We start from the raw sequence: 21,330 nt of genomic DNA, 5'->3' as shown, positions 1-21,330 counted from the left end.
ATACACCTACTCAACTCCACATGACCATAACTTAACCATTAGCACTTGCCTGTCTTTTATTTATGTAGGTGTATGGAGCTACTTATCTTCAGAAGCTGCTCGAGCCTCTGATGCGTGGTGTCATCACATCTCCTGAGTGGCAGCACATAAGCTTTGAGGTTGACCCCACCAGGTAGATCTGCACTAGTTTTCTAGAGCTAAAGCATCGTTATTATTTAACAAGCAGTAGATTTAACTTGTAATTCGTCAGTGTAGCTCATTTGAAATTTTCACAGCAAGCTGACATGCTTTCACACTTGATGCATTTCTTTAAAACTATGTAATTTTCTATTTTTGTAGACTAGAACCTACTGAAAACCTGGAGGAGAACCAGCGTAACCTGTTGCAGATCACAGACCGTTTCTTCCTGGCCATCATAAATTCCTCCAGCGAGTTTCCTCCTCAGCTGCGAAGCGTATGCCATTGTTTGTATCAGGTATGCTCTGCTCTGTCCTCACTCATGCTGTCTGGCACTTCATGCCGAGCTACTTCACACTTGCTGCCCCATCACTCTGCTACTGGTTGCTCTCAAAATGGAGAGCATGCTTAAAAACTTGACTAACTGAAGCACTCACCCAGTCTTCCTGCCTCCATTTTATATCTATGCAGCATTGTTTAACATCTTGTATAGCTGCTTTTTGTGTGTTTAGCATTTACATTTTGAAGTCTTTTAATTTGAGATTTGTTGGACAGGCATGGGCTGCTTATCTGGTAGATGTTGCTTTGAATGTTTGCACTTAAACACCCAGTCATCCTGATTTATTGCTGACTTTTAAGTTGGCTTTGATGGAAATGCCCATTCGTGTCTGCATGAAAATTGCGTCTGTGAAGGTTCAACATTTTAAACGAACAAAAAAAGTCAATGCTTAAACCTTGTATGCAATATAAAATGAATATATTACACGATGTCCTTCAGTGAAGGGTATAAGAACATGATATAATGGTAGATTGATAATATTCAAAGTCTATTAGTGTAAATTGTAAACCTCCTTCATCTAATTGTACTAATGATGGAATAGGCCTTCTCCGCCTAAATTAAAGATTTGGCAATACTGATGAGCATATCAAGTCTGTTGACATGCTAGCTTACTTTGTGGTCAGTGAGCTGCTCTGGTCTGTAACGAAAAGTTATCTAAATAGGCACCTCTCCCACTGAAACTTGTAACCATTCAATATGTTTATTTAATCATATTTAGTTTAGTTGGAACTGTAGGGGAAGTAATGTGGCCGCAGCTGTAACGCTGCATAGCGTGTGCAATATGTGAAAAGCTTGAAAGCAGATGTTTGTGAGCAGGAAGGACTGACTGAAGCTCCAACGCCTATTGCTTGTTTCCTTTCTGTTTACATATTCCTCTCATCCAGTAGTCGCTCATCCACCCGTCCGCCACGCTACGCTTTGCATTCACCAACACATTCAAGTTTAAGCTTGCATTCTCAGGAAAAGCTCAATTCCACACCTTGTTCTCTTTCCTAATTTGTATTTACATCAAGGTTATGTAACTTTTGTGTGTCTTTTTAAATCTATGGCTTGTTTTTAGTAGAGTTGTACTGTAGTAAAGAATTTTTACAACATAGCTGAGGCACTAGGCCTGAGTGGATGGTAAGTAGTCAGTTAAACCTTACAGTAAAACCTTAGCATCCTTGCAACTCACTTTGTGCTTCAAGTTTCTGAACCATAAAGCTCAGAGGGGGATCTCTCTTGTATGTGTTTGCATTATGGCTGTGTGCGCTATGCTCAATGTTGTGTAGCCGCTGCTGTGACTTCTGTGCCCATCTCTGCCCTGTAGGCTACTTGCCACTCCCTACTGAATAAAGCCACTGTTAAAGAAAAAAAGGAAAACAAAAAATCAGTAAGTCTCCCAGAACTTTTTTTTTTTCTTAGCCACCTTTTTTTTTTTTTCTTTTCATTCTGGAAATCAGCTATTTATTTTGTTCCTTTTTTGGCTTTTTTGCCTCAAAACATGTTCATAAGCAACATGGCCCTACTAACCTCTTACTAACTCCAAAGTCATGGTTGAAACAGCATAGCTGTTTGGATCACCAGTATCCTGAGCCCTTCAGATCTGGTTTGGGACAGTGAGAGGGCTGGCTGTGTGGTGGGCCACTGGGATTGGTTAAGCTTTTTCGTTTGGCTGTATACAGATCAGGTTGACCCTTGACTGGATAGTCTCCATAACATAGGAGTTGCTACCTCTGCCATGGAGATCCTTGCACACCAGGAGAGGAGGAAAAATATAAATTCAACCAGATTGCCCAAGAGTCATGTAATTTTATTGACTGCAATATAATCTCCTTACTGTGGAAGATCCGCTCATAAGGGAGTGAATTTTAGCTGACGTTTATAAACTGAATAACTGCTTACTATTTTTAAAATTGTAAATCTGAATACTACTCTGAGACCACGTACTCCTGATTTGAATCTGGTTTTAAACTTCCTATTTTTGTTTGATAATGAGTCAGACTTTCAGAGAAGCTGAAATGACCTTATACTTGGTGTGCAATTTTAAATAAAGCATGTGCTTCTGTGTTGGTAAACTGGGTTTGGATCAGCAGTTTTACTAGTCGTGCACAATTGCATGAGTCATATTAGTGGTGTAAATATGCTTCTCGTGTGTGTACACTCACCGTCCACTTTATTCGGTACACCTCCATATTCATGTAGTTATCTAATCAGCCAATCATGTGGCAACAGTGCAAAAATTCATGCAGCTGGAGGTAAAAGAGCTTCACTTAATGTTCACATCAAACATTAACATGAAGAAAAAATATCATCTTTGTGACTTTGATCATGGAATGGATATTGGTACCAATCGGATGGTTTGAGGATTTCAGAAATTGTTGATCTGGGAATTTCACATACAGCAGTCTCTAGAGTTTATACAGAATGATACAATAAGCAGTGAGTGAGTGACACAGTCTGGTGGTGGGGGGGGAAACGCCTTATTGGTAAGAGGAGGTTGGAGGAAAAATGGCCAGATTGGTTTGAGCTGCTAGGAAGGATGTGGTAACTCAAATAAGCACTCTTTACAACTGTGGTGAGCAGAAAAGCATCTCTGCATGCATAAAACATCAAACCATGAGGGGGGATGGGATACAACAGCAGAAGACCACATCAGGTTCCACCCCCGTCAGGCAGGAACAGGAATCTGAGGCCATCATCAGCACAGACTCGCCCAAATCTAGACAGTTGAAGATTGGGGGGGGATCACCTGGTCTTTTTCCAGTCTTCAACTGTGCAGTCTTGTGCAGTCTGATGTGGCCTAATGGTTGGAGAAGAAGCTTTGGGACCAAAAGTTTGTTGGTTTGATTCCCTGGACCAGCAGGAATAGCTGAAGTGCCCTTGAGCAAGGCACCTAACCCCCCAACTGCTCCCTAGGCTACTCTGGGTATGCTGTATATTGCTTTGGATAAGATCATCTGCTAAATTCCTATAATGTAATGTTTTGAATTTTGAGATACATTTCTGCTCACCACAGTTGTAAAGACGGTATGAGTTTTGTTAGACTTCCTGTCAGCTCAGACCAGTCTGGTCATTTTCCTCTGATCTCTTATCAGCAAGGTCAACTCTAGAGACTGTTGTGTGAAAATCCAAGATGATCAGCAGTTTCTGAAATGCGCAAACCAGCCCAGCTGGTACCACCATCCATGCTGCAATCAAAGTCACAGGGAACACACACATTTTCTTCTTTGTGATGTTTGAGGTGAACATTAATTGAAACTATTGACCTGTATGTGCATTATTATTATTTTTATTTACTTATTTCCTTTTCCTTCCATTGCACTGCTGCCACATTATTGACTGATTTTAGATAACTGCATGGATGTACAGGTGTTCCTAATAAAGTTGACAGTGAGTGTGAAATGTATACATTAGTCTTTTACGTTACTTAGATATTTATGAAAAAAAATGGATTGCATGAATGTTTCACACTTTCTCATACTTGCATTTGTCATCAGTGGTTGATTTACCATGCTTTCTTAATTCTCCACCACAACTCCTTCAATTTAAAAGGTTTTAATTTGAGTATATCATCTCTCTTGACTTGTATAATCAATCTTTTATAAGAAAATGCAAGTTTTCATCTGTGTATTTTAAACACTTATTATACCTCATAGATCTAAAGGCAGAAATCTGTTGTACACAAGTGTATGCATTTCATACATGCATTTAAAGTGCATGTTTGCAGTGTTTTTAATTTAAGAGGTTTTATGCTTCTGCAAAATTGTCGAATAAATCTAGCATTCTCAGTTACAGGCTGTGGATTTTTAATTATGCCAGTGTGTAGGCATAAATATTTTAGAGACAATGTAGTCAAATTAAAACATTTCACAGAAAAATGCTTTCCATGTAGTTGAGAGTTCAAGAGTTTGAATCCAGATGATGCCATAGCCATCCATGCCTGGGAGCCAAGAGAGCAAAAAAATTGGCCACATTTTTTATCTTTTGTCAATCACGGTGAGATCGGTCAACCATAGGCTGCCCTGTGATGCAGCATGAGCAGCAGTTTGAAAAGATGTAGTTGGCTGGCTTTGGGGGAGGATACTGGGGCGTCCATTTTGTCTTTGTTTATGCAACTGTAAAAGAATCGTGGTTCCTTCATTAGATATGGAGTCTTGAGGGGCATTTGCTATTTTAGTTGGTCAGTTAATCTTGATATTGACGTTTTATTTCATCTACTGTAAAGACAGGGCAAGTTCTGTTTTAATAACGTACTTTGTCTCGTTGGATCGCTTGAAAGGGGTCGAGTCATTAAGCTTGACCATATTAAGTTGTTGATTGGGTTAAATCGGATACATTATTTTTTGCTTCAGATTCACTGAGCAGTGTTGAACTTGAGTTTTGAATCATTCCACATCTTTCATTCACAGACTTTATTCTCCCCATCTGCAGCAAAACGCTGCCTACTGTCTATATGGTATAATGTCTGTTTGGCCATCTATGTGTTTCTTCATTGTTTGATTGGTCTTCCAATCTTTAGACATATTTTGGGGCTTATTAATAATTCTCTTGTGGGTTTAAAAAGGTTACACTTGAGTAGATCTTGAGGTATTTTTGTGAACATTTTCTGTGGTTCTGTATTTTTCCTCTCTCCCCTTATTACATTTTCCTTATCTACACTTTACCCTTTCTTTCTCTTTCCTTCCTCATCCTCCACACATTGTGTGTCCGTGCAGGTGGTGAGTCAGCGTTTTCCCCAGAACAGCATTGGTGCCGTTGGCAGTGCCATGTTTCTGCGCTTCATCAACCCTGCCATAGTTTCTCCATATGAGGCAGGCATCTTGGATAAGAAGCCTCCTCCTCGGATTGAGCGAGGCCTCAAACTCATGTCTAAGGTAAGGCATTTAGACAGTGTGTTGCAGTGTGGTCATGACTTAGCAAAATGATTGCTTATAGCTATTGCTTATCTTTTCTCGTAGATTCTCCAGAGTATTGCCAATCATGTTCTCTTTACCAAGGAAGAGCATATGAGGCCATTTAATGATTTTGTCAAAAACAACTTTGAGGCAGCAAGGAGGTATGTGCACAAGAAATTTTGTCTAGCACCTTAAAAGGAAGCCCAGTCATTGCTCACCTGCCAATACCTTTTATTATTGACATCTCACAAATCTCTGAAGTGTGACTTATTTATTTATTTATCAAAATACAAGGTTGGGTGGTTTAAGTTAATGCGTGCAAACTGGTCAAAGAGTGGAAAATTTATTACTGTGGTTTTGTTGTAGTCATTTAAAAAATGGTGGGGGCATAAATTGGATTGGGTAAATCTGAGTTAGTATCGAAGGTGTGACAGTCATACAATATCATGTATTAAGATGGAGACTAATATGCAAGTGCAGTACAAATTAGCCAGGGGAAGAGGTGTGTGTGTGCGCGCGCGCAAGCTTTGGGATTTTCCAATTTACATATTCATACAACCTGAATTTACTGATGAAATTAATTAAAAGTATATTCATGCTTTATCTGTTGCACAATTTTATGAAACCACCATTATATAACATTCCAGTATGTGGTCTTAAAATTGAGTGTCGAGTGACTGTGCATAACCTGTAGTTGCTTCTTCCTTACTTTTTGCAGATTTTTCTTGGACATCGCATCTGACTCCCCTCCTAGTGATTCAGTCAATCATAGCTTGTCCTTCATCAGTGATGGTAATGTGCTTGCCCTACACCGTCTGCTCTGGAACAACCAGGAGAGGATTGGGCAGTATTTATCCAGCAACAGGTATGTTAACACTGGACTAGAAAAAATCCTTAGCGTTAACGTGCAGGTACAAAAGAGTGGTTGAGGAAAGATTTGCATTTTCCATGCATCACATGTAGTTGAGGAGCCTAAGATCATTATATATTTGGATAAATAATTTTTTTTTTGCATAAGTATTCTGCTGTTTCGTGAAATTTTGCTTAAGCTTTGAAAATGAATAGAACGTGTACTGATTGACCGACTGGATTTAAGGTTATTTGATTTCCCTCAAGTCTCTTGGCCTCAAACTTTCCTCCAGTTCTTTGGTATCTCTCTTCCTCTTCCCTGAAATGGCTATGCATTTCTGCTTTTTGGTAAACAAACCATTGCTATACATTGGCCTTAATCAAGGCAGAAGTTTATAATAATAATAGACAAACTAATATTTTGTAGTTGTAGTAATAGTCTGTAGTATTAAGTAATATGGGGGAGGGGCTCTTTGTCCATCACTGAATCTGTTTGCAAGTGGATCATTTAATAGTTTCTGTTCAGTGTTGAAGTTGTCTCTCGTTTGTTTGTTTGTTTGTTTGTTTGTTTGTTTGTTTGTTTGTATTCACCATGACACAAACACCACCCTCAATCTGAGAATTGATTTGTATTTGGCAGGGACCACAAAGCTGTTGGTAGAAGACCCTTTGATAAGATGGCTACGCTCTTGGCGTATCTTGGCCCCCCTGAGCACAAACCTGTAGCAGATACTCACTGGTCCAGTCTCAATCTCACCAGTTCTAAGTTTGAGGAGTTCATGACCAGGTAATTCCCTGTTAGCTCTGTGGCCACTTCTGCTTTCACACTTGCACCCCCCACCCCCACACACAGCGTCCAGCACGGGTTTTACAATTTCATGGGAAGCAGCCATAAGGCAGGTGAAATGCAGCCAGTTTGAAAAAGCACTTCCGACAAGGGTTTCCTTCCCCACCCGATCACGGACAATGTACAAAACTTTCTAGAAAATTTCCAAGTTACACCTGGCCTTGCATCAAATATCTTCGTTCATAGAGATAAACCGATAAGGTAGGTACACTAGGTACTTAGCTGGGACATTTGGCAGGCAAAAGTGGTGGCAATACTGTTCTAGTCACAGGCTGAGTGTCATGTGAGACACCTTTTTTCACATCAGCACAAAATGTGCTGTGGCTTCTTTTCTAGAGAAAAACGCACCTGATGTGAAAGCAGCTTAAGGATACTAAGGAATTTAAGGTGTAATTCTGAAGCTCATGTATCAACTCCTAGATCTGAGAGCCTTTCTACTAGTACATTCACCTGTTGAATATAAAAGGAAAATTAACTAAGTCCAGTTTGATTTAAGATGCAATTTAAAGTTTGTTATTGCAAAGTCGGTCAATATTTTTATACCTTTTAGTAATTTCCTTGGTTACAGCATTTGTTGAAAGTGTTCCTATTGTAGCAACATTAATTCTGCTCCCCCCCCCCCCCCCCCCCCAAAAAAAAAACAGCAAACAAAAAACCCTTCTCGTACTGCTGTGACTGATTTGATAGGAAGGTGATTTTATTTGCTTTACTGTTAAATGGGTTAGTGTCTATAGCACTTGGAAAACTGGATGATACCTCCTTAACCATGTTACTGTTTGTCATTTAATTTTTTTCATATTTGTTGGATGAAAACCTGGCCATTAAATCCAACTGTCCAGTGAAAGTGTGGTCATAAAAACTTGCTCGTTATTCCCAGGCACCAGGTCCATGAAAAAGAAGAATTTAAAGCTCTGAAGACACTTAATATCTTTTACCAGGCAGGAACATCTAAGAATGGCAACCCTGTCTTCTATTACATTGCTCGAAGGTAAGCTTTTTAGGCTTGTTTACACTGTAAATTGATCTATAATAATAAAATTTGTTGCAAACCAATTAAGACATCAGACGACTTTGATAATGAGGCTTTGTTTGAGTTGTAATTTTATTTCTACACCTAATTAATAGTTTTGGGGGGAATGGATGATACACAACCCCTTTTCCACCAAGGAGGTTTGAGGGCCAGGTCAGAGTCAGTGCCCAATCTTGAACCGGTCCTTCATGTTTCGACAGCCAAAGAACCGGCTCTCGGCCAGTAAAACTGGTTCAAGTCTTTGCTGGTCTAGAACCAGGAAATGCTTGTGTCAGGGTCTGGGGGTGGGATTATCAAGACCAAGACCAACTAAAACTTTGTGATTGCCATTTTAAAAAAGATGTCTAGTCTGCCTTATCCAGAAGACCACCATTGTTATTGAGCTTAGCACTAGCATTGCTGGGGAAAGAGATATATACAGTGGAAAAGGAACAAGGAGACGAATACAATGACGTAATGATGTGGCTCTTATGATTCTCAAGCCTGTGGAGAAGCAAACGAGTTCTTCGAAGGTTTGCAAGTTGAACCAGCTCTGAACTGTAACTAGCACCTAGTTTATATTGGTGGAAAGTGGGTAAATATGGAAATGTAGACAAACTTGTCTGCCATTAAAACTCTGACTAGCAGGACAGCTTTCATTTGTGTTGTCTTGTACTTAATAGCTCAACCAAACACGTGACAATAGCTATAGGTATAATGCTTGTTGACTAAATCAGTATTTTGTGTCTCCGTGATGGCAGATGGTCTGTAATGTGTCAGCTTCTACAAACACAAAGCTTGAGCAATTAAGCAAGGGGTTTATTTGTGTTTTTGCTGTATCTGATTTATTTATCCAGTACTAAAGAAATGACTGCTAAAATAATTTGAAGGATTTTGGAAAATCAAAGCACTTTACGCATTTAACAATGCGTCCAAATGTGGTAATTCATAAAATGTTTATATTAATGAAGGGGAATGTCCAGTTAAATGGCTTTTTGCATCATGGCTATCACTTAAGTTTGTAACTGATTCTGGCCTATAGCATTTCTAGATCAGTCGTAACGCTCATCATGGTCAGTTGTAGTTTGCACACAGTAATTTGGACTATACATATCATTTAGAAGAGAATTCACATCAGTGCGTGTTTGTCAAGTATGTTGTGTTTCACTAACGTCAGAATCATTGGCAGGAGTTTATAGAAATATGGAGGTTTATGCTTGCTGGCATTTTGTAAGCTGTAATGTCCGTACCCTTTATTTCACATGCCTGAGTTGGGGGGGACAAATTGCTAGATACATTCATACCCTGTCCACATTCGGGATTTTGTACCAATACGATACTACTTTCGTACCGCAACACCTGTCCACAAACGTATGGGTTTCGTATCGGTACTGTAGCGCTTCGCTGTAGTGTGGACAGATGAAGCGGTTCTGTATCGATACAAATATAATGCGCATGTGCAAAGTAACACACCTCAATCGATGTCTTCGCTGAATAAAATGGTGAACAGGGATTCATTTTCTTTCTTTCTCAGCTGCCTCGCGAGTTCTATACGATTTGACTGAATAAATGATCACCAGAAATAGACTGTACATTGACAACAAAAAGCACACACACGTTGTTTCATCCGCCATATTCTCGGAAGGAAGTTACTCGGTAACCACGGAAACATTTTGCACACACGCATTTCAACTACCGTGAAAGAAAACCACGAACATTTCTCGCTAGTGTGGACAGATGCACTAAACTGTACCGGTATACTTTGTATCGATACAGTTGTACCAGTATCGTATATATCGTATATATGTGAACACAGCATCAGATAATTCACATTTAAGCTTTTTTGGGGGGGTCTCTGCACACTTGCTTGTGCAGTCAACCTTGATGGGTAATATCCTGTGAGATCAGAGAACCTATAGAGCATAGGTGGCCAACCCGCGGCTCGCGAGCCGCATGCGGCTCTTTGCCTGGTGTCATGCGGCTCTCACCTTCACGTCCAAGTTGGTGTTCGTTTGTGGTTTTATGTGCGTTTTCGCTTCACTGCAGTTAATTACGGTTATTTTATTAAAGGTGCTTCGCTTGGTTTCATTACGGTATTTTCACATCATGACAAATGCGCAGGTGCGTGAGATGATATGCTAAACTCCCCTACAAGTAGCACTTCTGCTGCTGTGTGTGTATATGTGTACATTTGAGTATGTGAATGTGTGCTGATGTGAATTCAGATACACTACAGGCCAAAAGTTTGAACATACCTTCTCATTGAAGTAGCGGGTGACTGTTTGTGATGCTAACTGCGTGTGTGAGTATTGTACTATCCCTGCTGCTGAGGCTTGGGATACGCGCTGGGCGCGCAAGCCTGAGAAGTGGGTGAGTGCTCATTCAGTTTTGATGCCTTGAGTGAGAGTAGAGTATACTGTAAGTGTAAATAGTCATGAGAACACAGAACACATTGAATGAGAAGGTGTGTCCAAACTTTTGGCATGTAGTGTATATACATTATGTATTTGTTCATTTGTTTTCCAGTTATCAATTTGTGTGTGTGCGTGTGTGTTCTTCTTTCAAAAATTTGAGCATTGTATTATATTTTATCTATATTTGCACTTGCACTGATCACTGTTCCCAGTGCCTATGGAGCTTGTACTGTTTGAGGAAATTAAATTAGCACTTTGTAATTTCCATTTTCCGACTGACTGTATTTATTTGAATACTTATTTATTTGAATACAGGTCTTGTGCAGGTCATGCAATTGAGAATTCAAGCTGAATCAAAATGGCTTTTGCATTTTCGATGTTAAACAGGTAACTCCAAAATGCACTAGAATACAGGAAATTGCATCTAAGAAATCCAAAATTTTTCGGGGGAGGCCCCCCGGAACCCCCCCAATGGGGGGAATCCCCACATGTAAACAATGTCTGCCTTTGTGCCCCACCTACAATTTTCTTCACCAGTCGCCACTGTTGAAAATGACTGGCCTGTGGTCTTGATACTGCAGTAAATGTATCATTATCATGTTGGTGTGGGGCATTGGTTAAGTTGGAGTGTGACATCAATGTGGCTGTGTGTGTGTGTCCGCACGCGCAGAAGGAAGGGTAATATTTGTGTGCCCATGTTCATGTGCCGATGTGGCTCTTTGCCGTAACAGTAAGAATTGTGGCTCTTGGGCTCCGACTGGTTGGCCACCCCTGCTATAGAGGATGTGCAGTCACGTGACCCGCACGTGTGTACTCCGCCATATTGGACGGCATCAGGATTGTTTACCTTGCGCGAGCGTAATGGATCCAGGGAGTAATCCCCAAGAAAATTTGGAAAATACCCCATCTACATCGCGCGATAACTTGTCTAAGTTTGTTCAGCATCTTGAAGGTGATGTGAGGCAGCGTTACGTGGAAAAGTGTTCCAGGTTGGGGATTGCAGATCCGTACAACTTGCCGCAATCCTTGTTCAGGGAAATTCAGAGCTGTGGTGCCGGCGATTTGCCCGATCTGGCCTACCACGACATTTACAATTTTCTTGTTAATCGTGAATCGTGTTACACTGGCAAAGCCCTCAAAGCTTACAAGAGCCTGGAAGCTTATAAATATTTTGTTGCGGGATGGGTATCCCAACTATACCTCTGGAAGGTTCCGAAGAAGAATGTCTACTTGATAACCTCACGGGTAAGTGGCATTAAGACGTTTATCATAAAGAGACTATGCAGGACGTTTTATCGTAAGAATGTTCGAAATCTAAACTCAGTTCCAGATAATGACAGGGTTGTAAATATGTATGTTTTTGTCTGAAAAACAGTAAATCAGAAAGCTGCGCAAGTTTGCGTGGAAGCTGCGCAAATGTGCGCAGCTTTCTGATTTACTGTTTTCTTCTCATACTTCCTGTTTCATGGACTGTAACGGCATTTTGCTCATTTAGTAATTTTAATACAGAATTTACTTTGATGAAATTATTCAGACACTCCAACGCCCCCCCCCCCCCCCCCCCCAAAAAATCGGATCTGCACAATTCAGCCGTGAAAAAGGCGCATCCGCCGTTTGCATCCCTGTTTAAACTCATAGGTTAACCGACTTTAACCGGCTAATGAGGCTTGGTGGTCGGTCAAGATTTTTTTTTTAGTTTTCGCCATCCCTACTACGGATTGGCCTTTCAAAGGCATATATGAGCCAAAAAGATAAAACATTGTCATAGACTAGGCCAGGGTAGTAGGGCTAGGCATAGCTATATTAAACGTTAGAGATCAAGCGGACTAACGGCCACAAACACTGTACTGTCTAGTTTCTAAGTATGCAGTTATCATTCAATCCGAAAATCAACTTAACAGATGTACTAGGAGTATTGAATTAGAAGATTACACCTACCTGATATGAAGTGTTCACTACAAATTCGGCTGGTAGAACTGGGGTACCAGTTTTCTCTTCGCACAGCGGACACCCATTTTGCGCGTCTCTCCTCGTCTGCGGGGAATCTATAAAATGGCAGGCCCTCCTTTTGGCCCTGTCTATTGGTACAACCAAATGCTGAACAAGATATAACCATTCTCGAAAGATCTGCTCCCACACACTTGATTAGAACAGGTTCGTTTAAGTTCTATGCGCGGCCTTGCCGTCCAAGATGGCAGATAAACAAATATCACGTGACCTCGTGACGTCACGTCCACACTCTCTATAAGCTTTGCACTTGCCAGTTTTCCTGTCACCTTTTTTTCACACTTAATGTTTGTATGTTGCACATTTTCTTGGCTTTTGTAAGATAATGTACCAAGGGTGGGAATACTTTTTTCGATAATATATTTTCTTTAATCTTGAACCTCGATTCTTCATTTTAGCAGAAATGTAGTGGAATTAGAGAAACTGTACATTTACATTAGCATCTTTGTCACTAGTTTCAATACCAATTGTTTTTCTTTCTTGTAATTCCTGGGAAATGTGTCCAGCAAATGATGTGCACAGACAAGCGGGAGTGTGGTTTGCACTCAGTTTCTCAAGCACGTTGTGCAATAGTGATAACAGGTCATCACTGCAGTATGTGTACACAGCTTTTTATCCAAGCAGCCATCTGAAAGCCATTTAAAGCTAAATACCATCCATTAAGCATCGGGTTTGTTGCTCGTTGTGCCGCAAGTTGGCCGAGTGGTTAGCGTGTCTGCCTTTTGACCGGAAGATCGTAAGTTCTACTTGTGATTGGGTCACACCAAAGACCATCATAAAAATGGTACTGACTGCTATTTGAGGAGGCACATCGCAATACAGATGTGAGTAGGGAGTCAATCTCTTGCAGTTACCAGGGGATCGGCCTCCTGCTGTAACCTAGCTGTTTAATGGGCGAGAGGCTGAGGGCTACTGAAACGGCGATCCGGCACAGCCTGATGTGCCTCGTGGCATGGGAAGGACTTTGATTATTGCACATTACTCAGACTTACTGAATCAGTCAAGCTTACAGTCCCCACACTTTTTATGGACAAATGGAATTGAGATTTTCATATTTTATAAATAAGCACATTTATTTTGACAGTCCTAATGTATTTTATAAATAATAAAAGGCTAGCTGTAAATCCTCCTGATAAAGTATGAATAGGTGTTTATATTACTAACGTTCATACTGTGGAGAAGACCATTTTGTATTTACTGCTGTAGAATGGTGTAATGGTGGAAAATATTCTCTGAATATTTCTTTATAATAAAAGCTTATGTAGCTGAAGGGTTTTTTTTTTTGGGTCAGGGGAAGATTGGCGCCTTGTTAGCAAAGGCTGCTCAGCTCTTACGGAATCATTTACCTAGTGCTAAATGCCTGTATGATCTTTGATATTGTGGGGCTTTTGGAAAGCTCTCACTGGTGTGCCTTCATTTAGTAGATGCACCAAGAGAAAATGACTAGAGAGCACTAGATAACTGTGTCCCACCTAGACACTGGGTTCTTAAACGAGAACTAAAGTCATTTTTAAACTTGCTTTATTTCTTAATTAATGTATTGTTCAATTACGTTTTATTGACCTTTTATATCGTAACTTGTATTGGCAACTAATTGCAATTAAATATACTTATCGGCCTGTTCGGTTTTTAGCCATGTTGAATGTAGTTTGTTTGGTCCACGGCAGGCATCGCTTGTCCACGCGATCTTCACGAGACTTGTGCGAGACTTCGAAACGTGAAGTGTCAGCCAGGTGTCAGTGCCGCCATTTTGAAAACTGTTTTCCAAATGAAATATTGCACAAAAACGAGTTTAAATGACGGTTACTGCCGACTTTTTTCAAACTTTCCTGATTGCTATCAAAACAAACACAACTTCCGGCTTGATTACGTCAGCGTTCGAAAGAGGGCGCGCGCGTCTTTTGACAACGTTGGCAGATGTCGGTCACTTTGATTTCCGCTGTACGTTCTACTTCCGTCCTGCACAGGTCTCGGCGAATCTCGTTTACGGCCGTTGCTTTGACATATGGACTGATATATTACATAGCATATTTCAAACACTCCATAACTTGCTATAGCAATGACAAAATAGCTATCAAAAATGTGTTCCTATATTTAAAATGAGAGAAATAGAATTTTGATTAAAAAAAAAAAATTGCCTTCAGTTCCCCTTTAAGACTCGGGAGTCTTATCAGTCGCAACTGTTTTAGAGATTGAGCAAGCGCAACACGTGGAGTAATCATTTACAAGCTCATCTGTTTGCCGATTTATTTCCGTGATAGGCTTTTTCATTTTAGTCAAGTCTCTCTTGCTGCCTTGGTCTTAATATGAAGTAGATTAATGTTTTAAGGATATTTTACATAAAGGTATCCTGCAGTACTGTATGTGGATTCCGGTCATGTATAACCTTGAAAGTGTCCTATATGAAAATCACAGTAGACTGCATTCCAAGTGTTTGAATTTTATACCGTTTCTATGCACAAGCATAATACAGGAGAGATCAATCTTCCACACTATTGTTGTAAATTGTGTTTGCATTTCTATTAGTTTGTCAAGATAACTATGCATGACAGACATACCGCATAGAGAATAGTGGTCAATTTGTTTGAAGCAGACAGAGAATGTATATGTGGTGGCTTGGTAAACCCCCTTCACCTCGTGACATTTTCTCATATCAATAGCTCTGAGAACTCTAGCCTTTCCTGAACTGTTGTTCTTGTGCAGGTATCTCAACCACATTTTGAAGTATGGTTACTCCCAGATGTCAAAATGGGGAAGAAATTGCATTAAAGGTTTCTTTCCCACTACAGAGAGTAGAATCTTTCATGCAGTTTTCTCCCAATTGACATTTGAGGTGACTAATTTGAAAGTTGGTATCTGTTTGCAACTCTTCTTTGTTACAGCACATGACTATCCAACAACTTGATCAAAGTCTGACATTAACTCTGAGATAATCAACCATGTTAGCCAAGTGTGATTTCCTCACACCGTGAATGTCAGACTTTGATCAGACTGTTGGATAGCTCTGTGCTGTAACAGTGTGAAGTGCTTTAGACACTTTTAGGCCGACTGATTGTTTTTACCATAGCATTTGTTAAACTTGCTCCTTATCCAACATGATTTTTGCAAAAAGATAACCTAGGCAAGGCAAACACTTCCATATTGTTTTGTTGAAATAGATCTGATTCCTGCAAGTTGAGGTGTCAAAGCATGTTATTAAAAAAAAAAAAAAAATTCCATCATTTTCAGTCGTTTTCCAGAATTCAGCTACAGCAACAAAGGGATTTCCCCAGGCCAACACACATACTGTAGAGAATACCCATAGAGTCATGAACAATCAAGCTGTCGTTCAAAACCAAATAGACAAGAACCTTCCTTCTTTTGACCTTCCTTGCACATCCATAAAGGTGTGGTTTTGTTTTAAATCCAGACCAACTGCAAATCCTTGGTCAGGAATTATTCCAGCTTGATGCAAAATCAGAAGATACTGAGCATGACTGCTGTGCTCAAAAGGTTTAATGCGACAGTATGAGGTTTGCAGGGATGGATTTGGATGCTTGTGCTGCGAGCTCTGCCAGGCAATGCCTTTTTGGTGCTGTGTGCGCGGATTGTTGTGCTTGTCTGAGTTGAGAGACTGTACGGGGTGGACGTGAGAAGTGCCTGCTCAGATGCCCCAGAGGAATTCTCAATACTCCAGTTGTATGGAAAGTTGAGCAATGCTGATTTGGACAGGTATCCCGAAGTGATGGCATGCACATCTGGTTGATTACGAGTGTCGGCGCCCAGTGGAGGTTCAGTGTACGAAGCAGAGTGCCGGGTTCTGGTGGTGGACAGGTGGGCTTCCCCACACGTAGGCCTGATGTAGCAAGGGCAGCCCAGCACTTTTGCTGGGGTCTGCTGCACCCAGTTTAGTAGATGCGTGATGTTTTCCTCATCCTCGCAGGCCCAGGGATTATCCCCAAGTGTAAGAAGTTGCAAAGCTTCCAGTTGATTGAACACACCCTCGCTCACTGAAGCAAAACGATTAGCATGCAGGTAGAATTGGGACAGCCTGGGAAGTCGGTCTAGTGAGCCAGGCAGAATCTGCAGCAGAAAGTTGTGGGAGAGGTCCACCATCTCCAGATTATAGGGCATGTTGGTTGGCACAGTCCAGAACTTGTTGTGGCTGAGGTTGAGTGCTCGCAGACTGGGTAGCGTGTTGTTAATGAAGACCACACGCTCTAACTGATTGTTTGATAAGTCTAAGGACTGCAGGTTCCAGTGGTAAGCAGTGTCGTTTTTCTCGAGGTGGCGTATGCGGTTATCCGATGCATGAATATCCCACAGTGCCCGTGGCAGACCAACCGGAAGGTGATCGAGATGGTTGTGGGAAATATCCAGAGTTCTCAGATGGGCAAAATGGCTGAAGAGTCCATCTAGATTTTGTAGCCGGTTGTGGGACAAGTTGAGGAAATGAATGTTGTGCTGCAGGCTGTTGGGTAGCAGGACAAGACCTCGGGCAGAGCAGTCCACCACTCGATGGCCCCTGCCACAGGAACACATTGGGGGACAGATAGCCAGCACAGACACTGCACAAAGCATCAGGAGCAGCAGGCAAGCCAGCATAGATGCAGACATTGTGTGAGCTGTCCTATAAGATATGATAATTCAGTTATAGGACATCAAAAGGATAGATAGAATTATAGGACTACTGATTTACAATTTTTTCATATGGTATATTTAGATTAGTTATTTACCAGCTTTGTATGGTTGAAGGCAGAGAGAGATTGGAAACAAAAAGCTAAAATATGTATCTGGTTGTTTGGCCTTCTTGGCTTGCCACAGTTGGTGGTATTACATTATTACAGCCGGAGCTGGAATAATGCTTCATGTGTCAAATGGCTCCGTGTATAATGTTCAGTAGCTTAACATTGGAGTAGTGTGTGGTGCACGTTAACGGTTTATTCTACATTATGCCTTCTTTTGATTACTCCTCTTATGGATGCACATGAGCTGACAAGCTGTATCCTCTGGTTCAAACCGAGTGTCCAGCTTTCTGCCTTGTAGCAAAGTTATGTAACCTGTAAAACCTGTCCTTAGCCTTGTTAGGATGGTGTGTGTGTATATATATTTTACAAGTAGAGGGGGTGCAATTTCCTCGTTTACCAGTGATACAGTTGTGCTCCTTTTGTAGAGAGAAATTGTCTGGGTGATTTTGGACACAAATTCATCCAAAACAAAAACTTGCTGGAGACTCGTAATTGAACTTGCTCACTCCATGTTAATTCCAGCTGCCCATGTTTAATCATGAAGATGTGCAAATATTGTATTACGTATGTAACCCAAAGAAACTAATGATGTCCTAATATGCCTCTTGATTTTTACTTGATTTTTTTTTTTTTTCTTCTGGCTTTACACATGGATGAGCTATATAAAATGTTTATCCTTGAATATCTATCAGAGCTAGCCTCATGTTGATCTCAAGCGCAGCTAGTGAAATATCAAGGGTATTCCTCTAAGGTCCTGTTGTGCTGTTTGTGTAGGCTGTATCTGCTGTTTGGCACAGTGAGAGGTAAGTGAACAGAGCACCTCAGTCCTCTCTTCTGCCCAAGCTGTGGCTGGAGTTTGAGTCCCTGCCAGAAGCTACTCTCCCTTGCTGCTGTTTCTGCTGCAATGAGGAGTTAGCATTTAGCCTGGTTACCAGCATCTCCATCCTGTCCTTTTTCTTGTTAGCTGCCATCTAGTGACAGTGAAAATTTCGAGTCCAGATCACACCATACCGTCTAGTATTCTAGAAGTTTCTTATCTTCTCTACTTGATGGCAATCAGCCAGAATGTGTGATGTGAGATATTGGTGAATGCATTGCTGTTTTTATTTGAGTCTTTGGTGGAAGATTATTTTATTCAAAGAGCAAAAGTGCAGGACTAATATTTTTGTATCTAGGGTAGAAATATTTGAAGCAAAGACAACTTACTTATTCAGTATACAGCCCTTTTGGTTTACGTACGTCAACCCTGAATTTATTAAATATTGAAAATGCCTTACCTTATCCTTTCCATCAATTTTCCGTCATTTCTCGTCCTTTCTTTTTCCACGCTCCAGCCTCTTTTTCCTAGCTCAACTCTTATCTAGAGCAGCAGAGGATAATTTCAGTCACTGTCTTTTTCTTTTTTCTGCTACTCTGCATGGCAGGTTAGTCCTTTTCTCATCCACATTTAGTCTGTTTCTCACTCTTCTGTGCTCTCTCGCTTACCCCCTCCATCAGGCTCATTTCTTCCCCTCCCCTTTTCCCTTCTCAACTACACCAAGCATCAGTGAGTTAATAGGTGGTTCTCCGCTCTCACCCATGTCCATGGCTGGGCTCCCCTCCTGGCATGGCAGTGCTGTGGTGGTGTATGAGCTTCCGATGGCTCAAACCCTAAATGTTGCAAGCTGTTCATCCCAGCAGCATCTGAGCTTTTGGAATGTGGCGAAATGAGGAGTGAGCAGGAGGGAGGGAGGTGGGAGAGACGGTGGAGAAATGCAGCATAGAGACAGCCCCGGTTGCTGCTGACAAGGTTTGCGGGTCTGGTGGGGGGGTTTAGAGAGAGAGATAGCTGCTGACTCCAAACCTTTTTTTAAATCACAACCAGTGTGCTCAATGAAATCATCATCTCTTTTCCTCTCTTTCTACACATGGGCATTCTGTCATTCACCACTATAAACATGTGTACATGTTCTTGTACACACCAGCACATACTAATACACTAACCTTGACTGCACTGCAGTGGCACTATTTAGTGTGAATGACTACCTTGATGAAACATCACGTGAGCTTTTTTCCAGTTTAGGCAGGATCGCACAGCCACACGCTTATTACTGCAGCAGGTGTCAACTTTGTGCATGTAATGAAAGCCCTGTAATGGTAACATTTCAGAAATCAGCACACACTTATTTTCGTGGTAGTCCCCCCCCCCCGGTGAATCTTGAAGTCTGGGTGAAAATATCACATTAATTCCGCTACCCTTTTTTTTTCCCCCCTAATTTATAGTATGAGTATTAAAATTGAAGGTAGAAATTTTATAGGAGCACCCTTTAATGTCAGATTTCTGATGGTCCCCTCACATCTTGGAACCTGTTGGTGAAATATCGACTGAGATAAAACACCAGTCTCTGTGGGTCCCCTGCCTCTGGAAATAGGAGAAGAAACAAATAATGTGCTGCTGCCTCACATCCCCAGGGTCTTGTTTGTGTGGAGATTTATGCTTGTTCTCCCCATGTCCATGTAGTTTTCTTCCATGATCTGTAGCTTCTTCACATTCTCCAAAAACTGGTATGTGGATTTACCTATATTGAAGTTACCGTGTGTGCGCACGCATACACTTTTGTAATCTGTTGTGGATCATCATCCTATTCTCTCAATTTGTGCCCAGTGATGGACTCTAGATCCTTGAGGACCACTAATATCCAGCATTTTAGGACCAAGAGGCAGACGTCTGTACTTGTTGGTTATGTTGTCTGTTAATTCAAATGGCTCCCCCTCTTAGGCTTTAGTGTTCAGGCATCCTGGTCTGGGCATGTTGATGGTTTGAGGGTGTGGTTTGGCCAGACTACTGAACGGGCTCAGAAGTTGTCAGAATTACGAATTATACCTTTTAATTACCACAGCTCTTTTGCATTTGTGGAGTGTGTGTGTGTGTGTGTGTGTGTACACCAGAATATAAGGTGCGTCATGGTAATATCTGACCCAGTGTTGAAAAATCATTGCTAATTAAACATGCATCTGTTTCAGATTATATCAGTGAGTGTAGTGTAGTTCTGCGTTGTATTAAATCTACATAATGCATGAGTGACTTCTTGCTTTTTTTTTTTTTTTTTTTTTTTTAAATTCAGTGCTTCATATTAACCAGTAGTTTTTGTTTTTATAATGTATGTGTATTGTAAGGACTGGTCTTAGTTCATGCAAAAACAGTACAAGTACACTAAAATAATAATCTCTGTTTGAAAGATTATTCTAATGATGCATCATATATTTTTGAGTGCGCATAGTGTTATTTAGTGGTCTTAAGTCATCAAAAATGGATGGTTACCTTTTGGAACAAGATCTCTCAACTAAGAAATCATCCATCCATTTTCTATACTGCTTATCTGGCAGGGTCATGGGGGTAAGCTGAAGCCAGTCCCAGCTGACATTGGTTGAGAGGTGGGGTACACCGTGGGCAGGTTGCCAGTCTATCACAGGGCCAACACAGAGACCAACAACCATTCAAACCCTCATTCACAATTTAGAATAGCCAATTTGATCGAATCTACATGTCTTTAGACTGTGGGAGGAAACCAGAGCATCCTGATGAAGCCCATGAGGGCACGAGGAGAGCATGCAAACTCCAAAATTCATGACCTGATGGTGAACCCACAACCTTCTTGCTGTGAGGCAGCAGTGCTAATCACTGTGCCACCCCAACAAAGAAATGTAAAGGTTTATTTAATATGACAGTACATAGTGGGATCAAGAACATTTTGGCAAGCAAGCATGCCCATTAATCTTTATTTGTGAAACACTGCATATATATATATATATATATATATATATATATATATATATATATATATATATATATATATATATATATATTTTGTGTGTGTAAAATATAAAAAAATTAAATGAAATCACAGTTGTGGAATGATGTCCTTCACCAGTGTTTCCCATGCACAGGAGTATGCAAATATGTTATCAGCCCATTTCAGTACTGAGAATAAACTTTCCATTTCAACATGGTATAATTATAGTCGTCCATTTCATTAGCTTGTGAAGGGTTTCCCTTTTGCACTGCAAGTGAAACTGACACCTCGCTAGTGCAAATGGTGGTGG

The 21,330-nt window shown here is 40.8% G+C and overlaps 2 protein-coding genes across 3 annotated transcripts in view; one reads left to right on the top strand and one right to left on the bottom strand.

The window, feature by feature from the left end:
• Positions 1-21,330, top strand: part of nf1a (neurofibromin 1a) — a 97,635-nt gene that overhangs the window by 41,397 nt on the left and 34,908 nt on the right. The window contains exons 28-35 of one of the 2 annotated variants that reach the window (XM_060944048.1): positions 69-172; positions 340-475; positions 1,827-1,889; positions 5,215-5,373; positions 5,458-5,555; positions 6,113-6,259; positions 6,884-7,030; positions 7,968-8,078. In XM_060944048.1, coding sequence (XP_060800031.1) covers positions 69-172; positions 340-475; positions 1,827-1,889; positions 5,215-5,373; positions 5,458-5,555; positions 6,113-6,259; positions 6,884-7,030; positions 7,968-8,078 — 965 coding nt within the window. The remainder of the gene's footprint in view (positions 1-68; positions 173-339; positions 476-1,826; positions 1,890-5,214; positions 5,374-5,457; positions 5,556-6,112; positions 6,260-6,883; positions 7,031-7,967; positions 8,079-21,330) is intronic. The other variant, XM_060944049.1, reaches the window with a different exon arrangement.
• On the bottom strand, positions 15,592-18,538 carry omgb (oligodendrocyte myelin glycoprotein b). Its single transcript, XM_060944047.1, has 2 exons — positions 18,525-18,538; positions 15,592-17,129 (listed from the first exon to the last, which is right to left on the bottom strand). The coding sequence occupies exons 1-2, from the start codon at positions 18,536-18,538 to the stop codon at positions 15,977-15,979; spliced, it is 1,167 nt and encodes a 388-aa protein (XP_060800030.1). The 3' UTR covers positions 15,592-15,976.

This window comes from Neoarius graeffei, chromosome 17, assembly GCF_027579695.1.
Source record: "Neoarius graeffei isolate fNeoGra1 chromosome 17, fNeoGra1.pri, whole genome shotgun sequence".
NCBI classification, from domain to species: Eukaryota; Metazoa; Chordata; class Actinopteri; order Siluriformes; family Ariidae; genus Neoarius; species Neoarius graeffei.
Note: the sequence above shows the minus strand (reverse complement) of the source record. Positions and strands in the feature narration are given on the sequence as shown.